General features: G+C 42.7%; 1 protein-coding gene across 7 annotated transcripts; it reads left to right on the top strand.

Moving 5' to 3' along the window:
• The first annotated feature begins 341 nt into the window (after nucleotides 1–341).
• On the top strand, nucleotides 342–8,931 carry HUS1 (HUS1 checkpoint clamp component). Of its 7 annotated transcripts, none has more exons than XM_039389106.1 (9): nucleotides 342–417; nucleotides 1,272–1,399; nucleotides 1,863–2,039; nucleotides 2,735–2,842; nucleotides 3,803–3,877; nucleotides 5,769–5,868; nucleotides 6,216–6,347; nucleotides 7,160–7,164; nucleotides 8,481–8,931. In XM_039389106.1, the coding sequence occupies exons 1-9, from the start codon at nucleotides 357–359 to the stop codon at nucleotides 8,568–8,570; spliced, it is 876 nt and encodes a 291-aa protein (XP_039245040.1). In that variant the 5' UTR covers nucleotides 342–356; the 3' UTR covers nucleotides 8,571–8,931. The 7 variants fall into 7 exon arrangements, with proteins under 7 accessions (XP_039245040.1, XP_027578222.1, XP_027578223.1 ...); XM_027722421.2 differs by lacking the exon at nucleotides 342–417 and adding an exon at nucleotides 829–983; XM_027722423.2 differs by lacking the exon at nucleotides 342–417 and adding an exon at nucleotides 975–996.
• Nucleotides 8,932–11,391: the final 2,460 nt, after the last annotated feature.

An 11,391-nucleotide genomic window follows, 5' to 3' on the forward strand; every position in this document is an offset into this window, starting at 1 on the left:
ATCAAGACATGTGTGCAGCATCCCTAGAGTACTTCAAAATCAAACGAAAGAAATTTAGCTGACCTAAACTGCCGTGTGACAAAAGAACACTGGACAATCCTGAGGAACCAAAAAGAACAACACTAGAAAACCGTCTCTGCAAATGCTGTAGTTTTCAAGGACTGCGAGGAACCAAGACCATAAGGCAAAGGGCACCGTCTTCTATAGGAAACAGCCATGCTGCACGCTAACGAGTAAAGCAAGGTTTTCCTTGAACTATTCCAGCCTCTGCATAAAACCCTGCACATCATGCACTAAGCTGAAATAATGCCAGGCAAATGGAGCCTGTCTGCATGAGCTGCCCAGTCTGATAGAGAATGCCTTTCTCTAAACACTTGCGGTTGGCCAGCCCTTTCTGGGTGGCCTGGCTAACAACGGGTAAGTGGAAAGGCCCGAGAGAAAGCTTTGTTTGCTCCGCTTTCTTACACTGATTGTTGCTTTCCTACCTCACCGTGGCTTCATGTTGGGCATAGTTCTGCACCCAAGGGTAGTGGGGGAGCCTGTCCCCTGCCATGGGCTGATGGTGTCTGCTATAAGGGGCCCCTTGGATTTGAGGAAGAAAATTCTTTGAGACATCGGGAGCGGGACCAATACAGATGCATTTAGACATATGTGCTGGGAGTGCCGAGAGGTTTTGCTTTGAGGTGAGCTTTTCAGCTTTGCCTACGAGAACCGCTACTACAGAGAGAAGTCGCCAGCCAGTGCAAGGCCGCAGGGGCCTGCCCGCCGCCGCCGCGCATCCAAAATCGTCTGCACTGCCCTCTGCCTGCGAGGAACTGTTCCGCCAGAGGACTCTCCCTCTCTGACCGCCTTCTGACCGGGCCCGCCCCCAGCCGTGCCGTCAGCGGCGGGTGGTGCTGTCGCAGCGAGCGGGGGGGGGGGTCGCGCCGCCATGCGATTTCGGGCAAAGATTGTGGATCTCGCCTGCCTCAACAACTTCAGCCGTGAGTATGGCAGGTCAGGCTGAAGGGCGGCAATGCCTTGCTAAGCGGCTGGCTTCGACTTTCCCGGGCAAAGGGGAGAGGAAGGGAGGTGAGGACCGGGCCGCGGGCCCAGAGGCCTTTCCTGGGAGGAGGCAGCATGAGGCGCTTTCATTTGCCCCGAGGTGTTTGGAAGTTTCCGCAGCAGCACGAGCTGCGTTTTTGGAGACTGAGGGTTTCTCCCCTGTCCCGCAGGGACCGGGGTGTGTTGAGCGGTCACCTCTGTAACGTCCCCCTCCCTCCCTCCGGCAGGTGTAATTAACACAATCTCCAAGTTAACCAAGACGTGCACCCTGCGCCTTACTGTCTGCAAGTTGTATTTCATCCTCTCCGATAAAGTAGCAAATGGAGGCGCGAGTATGTGGTGTGAGCTGTGCCAGGTGAGCCCAGGGAAGTTCAGAAATCACATGGTGTTGAAAACCAGAGCATGCAGTTGGGTTTGGTGTATGAGGCATTTCTTGCAGCCCTCACCTGAGGTGTGCCAGATCTCTTAAGGCCTGTCTGGTCACAGGCGTTTCAGGTTAGATATCCTCTTTATCTCAATTGTCACTTCAACTGTAAAGCTTTGGTGTGTGCTGGCCCATAAGGGCCTGCCCAAAACTGGAAACAGGAAAGCATAACACTGTTTTGTAGACTGATACGTGTTAGAGGAGAAAACAAATAGATTTAGAGCCTGAAGCAATGAGCCTTCATGTTTATGCAGTCTGTTTTGATTCCAGCAGATGATGCCTGGTAGAGGAGAGTTTCCTGTTGTTCCTGTGCAGTTCTAGGCTTAAGGTCTGATGGATAAAACTTGCCCCTCTCATTTGCTTTATTTTATTTCCCAACTTTCAAAAATTGTAGGGGAATTTCTTCGACGAATTTCAGATGGAAGGAGTAGCTGCAGAGCACAATGAAATCTATTTAGAGTTGGTGCCTGAGAACCTGTCAAGAGCATTAAAAACTGCCCACAGTGCTAAGGCAGTGAAGATCAAGTTGACTAATAAACACTGTCCTTGTCTCAGAGTTGCTGTGGAGTTAGTAAGTGCAACCATGCTTTTATGTTCATTATTAAGAAAAATTAATTCTTTAAAATTGTGCTTTTCCTAAGATCAAATGATAATCTTTAGTGTAATTCTAGAAAACTGAAAAAAATTGTGTTATTTTCCGTTTCACTAGCCTTTCTTGCCATTATGGTTGGTAGCACACAGAACCAGCTTTGTATTTTCCAAAAGGCAAGAGGGAGGAAGAATGAAAGCTATGTGATTGAAACAACTTTTTCTAATGTCTTCTTCTTTCCATTACTTCATTCTCTATATCTTCTGTGGATTATTGCCTTTTTATTGAAGCCATTAGGTTTCAGTGTAGTGTTTGGCTCTAGTGTTTTGCATTTGATTATCCTGACATTGCATTTCAAACTGCTGTCTTCTGATTTTTTTTGTTGTTGTTGGTAACACCACTGATTCACGTCTTCAGGTCTAAGGATATCTTTTATATATATATATGTATATATATGTATATATATATATGTATATATATATACTTATGCATGATACCTCAGAAACCTTTCCTCATTCAAAAGGGAAGTCCACTTTAGAGCATATTGAGAGGAACTTAGGGAAAACTGGAACTGACGTCTGGGACATGTAGTTACTGCCCACAGTGGGTCTGAAAGCTTTAAATTTGGAATTCAAGTCCTGTTTTTAACTGCAAGAGCATCCTCTCTTTCCCTCAAGCCATCCTTATCAAGCAGCAGTAGGATTGTGACACATGACATTCCTGTGGGGGTTATTCCCAGAAGAATATGGAATGACTTCAGAGAGCCCACTATGCCAGACTTTGATGTAAGCCTCTGTTTTTATATTCCGTATGGAAAGGGGAGGTTGCAATTGGAATGCTACTGCTACAGAGTATACTGCTGGGATTTGGAAAGGAGTTGAAAAGAAAGAGGGAAGACTGGAGGCTACAGATTTGGAGAGGGGTGGAACATGGCTTCTGTATTGACAAGAGAGTCCAGAACTTGTGAAAACAGAGCAGATAGTTACCAGTTTTTTCTGTGATATTCAGAGTGGAGGAAGGGAGGAGCAAAGGACTTGCATGTCTTTAAAGTGGAGCGTCTCTAAACCACACAGTTTTAGGCTGTTTCAGCTGTTTCTGCACCAAATGGCCCAAATAATCTGTTCTTTCTGAAATTCATGGCCTACCTGGCAGAGTTAGAGATACGTGTGTTTCCTCCTTTTAGGTTTTTAGATATCATCTCTATATCTTTTGTGACTTTTAGCAGAGTTGCAAGGAAAGGTCTTTGTGCAAATGTGCTCCTGTTTGAGGTTGTGGATGCCTGTTACCTCTAAGCTAAGAGTATTTAAATTTTGAAGACATACAACTGAGTAGAAACTTGAAGAATTTTGTTCTGTTATTTCAGATTTACACTGCTGCAGTTCCAGAAATGAATGCAGTATCATGGGAATCTTTTTCTTTCCTTTTTGGCTATAGTTATTAACTACTTAGTTACACAGATGTGTACTTTCATGTGAGCATCTGACCTGCAAAAACCTGTCTCTTTTTTGAACACGGATTTGGAACATTATGTCTGAGGCAATTGCTAGAGTGCAGTTGCCTGTTGGTATAATGGGAAAGAGTTCCTCCATTCTGAGACATTTGCTGATTTCAGATAAATATTGTGCATCCTACAAGCCATAGATAATTCAGTCCAAACTAAGATAGAATTGAAAGGAAAAATAAATGTGTCACATCCCAGACACACATGAAAAACTTGTGCAAATGAAGTTCTTATGTCTTCCTAGGTCAGTATTTACCTACCAGTGCTGAAAATAATGAAAAGTGTTGTGGAAAGAATGAAGAATCTCAGCAATTTCATTGTAAGTTAAAGCACTTCAAATATGTATGCTACAGACCTTACTTCAACAGGGACATAACATTTCACTGTTGCCTAAACTGGTGACACCACATTATATCTTATTTTGGGATGAGACAGACATTGAAATCAAGGCACCTGAAGACTGTGTGAAGTTGAAGAGAATGATGGGATTTATTTTAGGATTTACACTGAAGAGCTTCGCAGAAAGTGATACTCTTTGTACTGAACTCTTGAAAGAACATGGCATTGTGTTGCTACAAGCCACTCTTTGTAGCTGATAAGAATTTACAGTCCTTCAGGAAGCTGGCTAGAGACTTTACAGGTGACTTCATTAAAGAAATGAAGAGTGAGTCTTGGGTTAGGTGTCTGTGTGAATGAACTTTAGGTAAACTTGAGGTAGGATTTAAAGGAAATTCTGCTAATAGCTCCTGGATGACAGACTGTGCTTTAGGCTCTGACATGGTGGGTTTCCAGTCTCCTCTGGGTTTCTGGAGTCCTGGAGTGCCTTCCATCGAAAGAACCCCTCTGCAGTTGGACATAAAAAGGCTTGGGGTTTTTTATTTAGTTGTTTTTGCTCACAGTCACCAGAATTGATTAACATGGAACTTAGTAAGGGTAGAGCTTTGAAATAGTTTTGTTTTGGTGCTGTTTATACCAGTTTTGATAAATAGGGCATTTTCTGTTAACTGACAATTCCTGAAATTGGGACAGTCTCAGTTTTCCAGACTTGGAAGAGTTGAGAGATTACCCTGGGTTTCTGGCAGTTTTGCAAGTGGCAGTCATCCTGAAAATACACTTGAAACTCTTTTTCTTTATCAGTCTTTTGGGGGACTTAATTTTTGCTTTCTTCCCCCATGTCCTCAGTGGAAATGCCTACACAAAATTAAGCACAGGGCTTTGTTTCCAGAGCTAAGGATCTTTTCTCACATTGGATAGCTGTATGATGGGATTGAATTTGGTGTTCAGCAGCACTCAGAAGAGGTAGTGTATCAACACTGGGCATACCCACTTTACTAAGTGCCTTGCTTTCATGTTATTAAAGAACAAAAACATCAGTTATCACAATTCTTTTTGCTAGATGCATCCTGGTAATAAAACTGGTCAAGATCAGTGCTGCAAAATGGATTTTTAGAAGCAATTTCAGATAGTTGGCCCATTGTTTGGGAGCTTGGCCTCTCCATTCTATAGGAGATTCTGGTTGTGATGCATCTTTTTAAAAATTATTGAGAATTCTTCTAATCACAGAAATGAAGTGCTTAGTTATGCTTTAGGAATCCTCTGATCTGCTTGGGATTTGCGTAAGGTCATGTGTAGTCTCCTTCTGGCTGGACACTTGGTTAGGATGGAATTTGAAAGCTTTCAGCACTCTTCCAGGATTTCTAGTGGTTCAGTCCTTCTTAGAATTACTGGTCTGATGCAGTGGTTGTCTTTAAGTTTTCTAAAGCAGCTCTGTAACTGCATGTCAACTCCTGGTGCATCCCATATTCTGTGAATGTCATACAGACTGTGAGGTGCTTTTCTATTTGTGGAGGAGCTGAATGGAAATGCAGGAATCCTTGCGTTTCTTCAGATTCAGCTTCTCATTTCTAAAGCCTTTTTCTCAGCACATGAATTTCCCAAAGTGAATACTTGTTCTAAAAGTACTGGAGAGCAAGTAAATTTCTTTCTTTTCATAATTTCGGAGAGTTTGGTCTCGGATAATTCATAGAGGAAGGATGAGAAATACACTTTGTAGCCGAACATTTGAATGTTCAAACCATGTTCAGAAAGTATGGTTGACCTGCACTGAAGTGCTTCTGGAAGCTTGTATATGAACAAAACTGAACTGTATTCTTCTGTAATTCTGCAGTGTAAAAGTGGGTTGCCTAAAATCGAGATTGATTGTGTTGCAGGTGATTGAAGCAAACTTGAGTGGAGAAATGAACTTGAAAATAGAAACTGACTTAGTATCTGTAACTACACATTTTAAAGACCTGGGAAATCCTCCCTGGGGTATGTTTCTCTGTTTGCTACCTCTTGTGTCTGTCTGATCTCATTACTTAAGTGTGTTGATTATAACAGTACTTACTTTTTATTCTTTAGAAAATAGCATCAAGTACTTTAAAGTCTTCAAATGAAATCTTAAAAGAAAACGTGGCCTATGGCTGTTTCATGTTTAGAGGGGTGGGAAATCTCTTCCAATATTGTTGACAGTTTTGTAGGAAAACTGGGCTTTCTTTTCCTTGCACTACTGTTTCTGAAAAACAAGCCAGTTTAGTTCCAATGCTTCAGCAGTTTTCAGTTGTGTCCCTGTATGTGTTGAAACTCCTTATTTAAGTGTTGTGTTCTTATGCTTTTAGCATCAGAAGAGGGGTGTCAAAGTTCTGCTCAAGGCAGAAATCTGGAAAGTATGGCTGAGGCATGCATAGACATCAAGAAGCTGCAGCAGCTGCTTGCTGGACAACAGGTCAATCCTACAAAAGCATTGTGCAGTAAGTTCAGCAGCTCTGTTTGCAAACTCCAAGGAGGGATGTTTGCTGTACTTGTAGTCTCAGCAGAACAGCATATCCTCTGTTTTGTCTGTTTAAAACTCAACTATTTTTATTGTACCCGATGACTTTTAATATTTATATTTTTAGGCAGTAAGCTTCAGACTTAAGGCATTTGGGGAAGAAAAAAAATAAAATAAGTCAAGCCCTTTTATCAAGATGAATAATCAGACTGACAAATCATGGGTGTCTTCTTGTCTTTGTTTTGAAGTAGTTATTTTAATGATTATTTTGAGGTATTATTTTTTGGAAGTCTTAAAGTCCTTAGGTTCTAGTGGATAAACTGGAATTTACTGTCATGTGTTTTTTTTTTTTTCCCCTTTGGATGCCTTCTTACATTGATTCTAATACCAAAATGCTTTTTATACAGCTAGTGTTTCTAGCCATAGAAACAGTATGTACTTTCTAGCAGAAGGCTATGCAGGGGTCTGTATTTTAATAACTCGGTATGCTTTTCCTGAGAACATCTGTGTATTATCGTTTAGTGCAGATGCTAAGAATTTCCCAAGGAAGATTTAAATAATGGCTATAGCATTATAAACCTATACCTATACCTATTACATATTTGCTTTTTGATATCAGCTTTCATAGACTATTAATGCTTCCTAAACCATCAAGGACCTGAATATGTCTAGTCATCCTTCTGTCAGAAGTGGTAAAAGCATTGTATTCTTATGGTGGCATTCTGTAGAAGATGTAAGTTTTTTTCCTGCTTTAGGATGGATTTGTTTTTTAATTTTTTTTCTCTTTTACAGATATTGTAAGTAAAAGAATTGTCCACTTCATCTTGCTGCATGAGGATGTTTCACTTCAGTATTTTATTCCAGCACTTGCCTGAATATTTTGGAATCTTGAGCATTTTCCAACCTGAGGCCTTTTCCATGAAGTCTGAAATCTTTCCTGAATTGCTGGAGTATTTTCACATGATACACTGTTAGAAGCAGCCATCAGATGGACATTATTTCAATATTTATGAAATTATTCATAATACCTCCTCATCCAGAAAGCCGTTTTGGAAAGACGTACCTCTGGGAAGCTGACATATTGCCGTCTTAACGGAAACAAAACTGAAATTTGAATGTGCTTTTGGGATGCTTTGAGCTATGGGGATGGCAATGAAGTATTTTGGTTTTGTCAAAAAACATAAAGGTAGAATGCATCTCTGGAGCTGCTGCTGTGTGTATTCAGTATTGGGCAATGCAGCTCCAAGTTAAGAGGTCTCTAAGCAAGCCATCATACTTCCATGGAGCAGGAGAGCCCTCTGGAGGGTTGCAGATTGGTATTTGCCTAAACAGGTACACACAGCCCTCCTGAAGTGGTACTAAATTGAATTCTGTTCCAGTAGCGATGTATGTGAACTTGATGCTGTTAAATGTTGTGCAGCAGAAATCTAACTGCCAGCAAGTAACAAGATATAACAGATGCTAAGGAGCACCAACAGTTCAGCAGCATCTCTTTTTACCTGGTTGTATCTTTTGATCTGACTTGCTCCAACATAACTCAGTAGCTCTGTGCTTACTCTTTGTTTAGCTCTTGGCCTGAGAGCATGAGCTAAACAGTCTGGATTACTTTGCTAATGTGGGCAGTGAAAATCTGTGTACAAAATGAAGGTCATATGAGGACATGCATGAACACGGCAATTGGTGTGAAATAAAGGGCAAGTTATCTGTGAATCACATTTTTTCCCCTTTTCAGATGGAAAGCATTGTACAACATGTGTTGTCATGGTGTCAGTCATGGTGAGATTGCATCTAGGCTCTCAGGCCAAGCAGCCAAGAGCAAGACTAAGTCTCGTTCTTGGGAGTACTGCCCCTTCTTCTACTTCCTGGTTATCTTGTGAGGTCTTTTCTTCCTTATTCCATGTGTGATTTATTTGTTATCTGGACACGTTCCATATAGCTTTTAGTTGTTTTAGAAATAGTGAGTGAGTTTTTGCTGCCAAATGTGACTGGGAGTTTCTGCTGGGAAGTAACTTGTCATGGTCAGAAGTGCTGGGGTTTTGGTTGTTTTTTTTTTTTCTTTTTTTTTTCAAAGGGCATTGAGGGTAAGGGAGCAATGAATCTTTTGTTCTTGCAGATGCAAAGGGTCAAGAGAAGGCTGAAAGAGAGGCAGTGGTCTGGAGATCTTACACTTCTTTACCTTCTTTCACTATTACCATCAGACTAACCAGGAAGCATCTTCCAAATCCTGTTAGTTTTCATGGGCAGCTTCAATTGCACCAAAAATCTGTGTAAGATGAAAGTAGGTGTACTCCAGCTTACAGGAATTACATGGTAAGAGGTATGTGGTAAATATTCCTGGGTTTTTTCCTGGGGAGAGGGAAAAAACTATCAGAATGCAATACAGAACATGCACTATGATGGTAGGCTTTGAAATGTTTGCATTTCTGTTTGAAAAATGTGTGTATAATATAACCTGATGGAAATTACTTTTTCTGGTATAGTATAAAAACTCGTAATAATGACCTCTGTGCAGGCTTTGCAATTGGTAGTTTTAAAAGAGATCAGAAGTTATAATCACAAGAAAATGGTTGCCTTTTTTTTTTTTTTTTTTTTTTTAAATAAATAAATAAATATGAGAGTAATGCTGGTACATGTCAAGAGTATGTAGTGACACGTCCATTTCATATTCTGGAGGGGAGGAGGCTAGACAGAGCAACAGGTGTAGTTTCTCCAGCCTCAGTACTTTCTTACCCTCCTCGTCTAAGTACAGCACATGGATACAGCTCAGACCTGCCATCCAGTTGACCATCCTGATCAGAGGGAAAAATACTACTTATTCAGGTTTAAACCAGCTGTCAACTGTGAACCGGTCGTCAGAGCCCTTAGGACAGTATTGGGCCTTAATGGCCCTAACCAGTCTCACCAGGGAGACTGCCCCCCATCCATGGGCCCACAGCTGGTGTTTCAACTCTGTGTCATCCTGTACTCCCCTAAACTATGCCTGGGCCCAGCCCTATGGGAGTTTGGATTTCCTGGATTGGCTTCAGATGGGAGTTGTTGCTCTCACCACTTGGTTCTGCCTGCCTGGTTTAGGTTCTATGAGCCTGTGCCCCAGTTTTATGGGTGCTGCCTAGCCTGCATTGTGGCCATCCTCTGCTTCTGGCTTCCTCAGTCCTGGGACAGCCTCACTTCCTGCTCCCTAACACCAATAAGGAGAAGAACTATTTGTCATTATCAGCCCTGGTTGGTTCCACATGGTGAACCAATTGTTTTATGCCAGAAGATTATTGTTGTTGCTTAAGCCACCAAGACAAAAAGGTTTGGAGCTGCTGATGGGACTAGAAAATAACTAAGACAATTCACCTTCTCTTCAACGCTTTGTTCTCTGAACACACATTTCTATTACAGGATGTAATCTGATTACCACCTTCAGCAGCTCTGGCTCAGGACTTCTGCACAGCTGCTGGAGCCTAGTTTAAGGTACCTGTGTACCAGGACTGTGTTTACCCTGGGCTGCATGATGTAGTTGCCACTTTCCCACTCGCTGGTTCAGCTGGAAGTGAAGCTGAGCTTTTGTCTCAGAGACACGTACAGACGTGCACACAGGACACTGACATGGCTACTTACAGGCTGCCACAGACAGCTGCGTCTTTAGCTGCATCTACCTACAGGACCTATGTTAAACAAGCCCAGGTGGCCACATCCCTTTCCTCCCCTTTGTCTAGCAAAGGCAGAAGGGCCGTAATGCAGGCACACACACAATGCTCTCTAGGTTCACAAGCACATGTTCATAGATTCCTCGAGTACTGGCACTGTGTGCCTAGCACCCTTGCACAGATCCTGGCTCTCTTACCTGCCATATTGGTCCCTTATTCACTGTCTTGTCCAGGTTGGTGCTCACTAGCAACGTTCACATTCTCGTTCCACAGGCATCCCATACTCTGAATATAATCACAGACCCTTCACCTGCCTAATACCCCAGCCTGCCCCAAGCCCTCATGCTCACTGGCTCATCGAGCTTTGAGTTTGGTAGCAAATGCTCACCCCAAGCACACCTAGTTTGGGGAACGCAGACATTTGACCTGCATCATCCAGCACAAGGTACATGGGCACAAGGTACATCACCTACAGTCCGGCTCTAGCCACAAGTACTAAGCTCCACACCTGCCTCAGTCATGGCAGTTCCATGCAGTACTTGGTGTTTGGGACACACACCAGTGGCTGGTGGCTGGGACCCCCACATTCGCTCCAGTAGCTGACACCACAGCCCTGAGGCACTTACACCTCCAGTCTGATTCTAGCAGCTGGCACCAATCTCACTCATGCTGATCCCATCTGTAGCTGGCACCTAATCCTTGCAGCACACAGACACACAGGAAGGAGAGCGAGGTAGGCTATCCAGAGATAAGGAAGAAAGGAGTTAATGAGAAGACAGAATAGATTTGCAGTGATGAGTGTGTTGACTGACTGCATTTATAGGGCTTTCTGCCTACTCTCCCTTTGTTCCTCTCAGCTCTCCCTTGCCCTGCACATTGCCTCATCAGTTGTCATATTTCCACCCACTCCCTCCAACATGCTGGCCCCTGAGGTTTGCATCTTTATAATTTGCAGCGTTCCATTTTGCCTGTGGTGTGAGTTGACCTTGATAAGCAGCTACTCAATCACTCACACCTGGTGGGATGGGGGAGAGAATCAGAAGGCTAAAAGTGAAAAAACTCTTGGGTTGAGATAAAGCAGTTTAATAGGTACAGCAAAAGCTGTATGTGCAAGTAAAGCAAAGTATAGAATTCATTCAGTACTTCCCATGAACAGGCAGGTGTTTAACCATTCCTAGGAAAGCAGGACTCCATCATATGTAACGCTTACTTGGGAAGACAGACTGCATAACTCCAAATTCCCTCTCTTTTCTTCTGCTTTTCTCTGAGGTGAACACAATGCTGTATGATATGGGATATCTCTTTGGTCAGTTGGGGTTAGTTGTCTTAGCTGTGTCCTCTACCAACTCCTTGTGCACCCTCAGCCTATTTGCTGGTGGGGCAGTGTGA

The sequence above is a fragment of the Pipra filicauda genome, unplaced genomic scaffold (assembly GCF_003945595.2).
Source record: "Pipra filicauda isolate LSUMZ 115617 unplaced genomic scaffold, ASM394559v2 scaffold124_size2119055_pilon, whole genome shotgun sequence".
NCBI classification, from domain to species: Eukaryota; Metazoa; Chordata; class Aves; order Passeriformes; family Pipridae; genus Pipra; species Pipra filicauda.

What these genes read in the sequence shown, in the direction of transcription:
- HUS1 (XM_027722419.2), top strand. Translation starts at nt 990, where the DNA reads ATGGCAGGTCAGGCTGAAGGGCGGCAATGCCTTGCTAAGCGGCTGGCT. An exon ending in CAAAGGGGAGAGGAAGGGAG is followed by an intron (nt 1,072 to 1,271) that starts GTGAGGACCGGG and finishes TCCCTCCGGCAG; the next exon opens with GTGTAATTAACACAATCTCC. An exon ending in CCTGGGAAATCCTCCCTGGG is followed by an intron (nt 5,869 to 6,215) that starts GTATGTTTCTCT and finishes TTATGCTTTTAG; the next exon opens with CATCAGAAGAGGGGTGTCAA.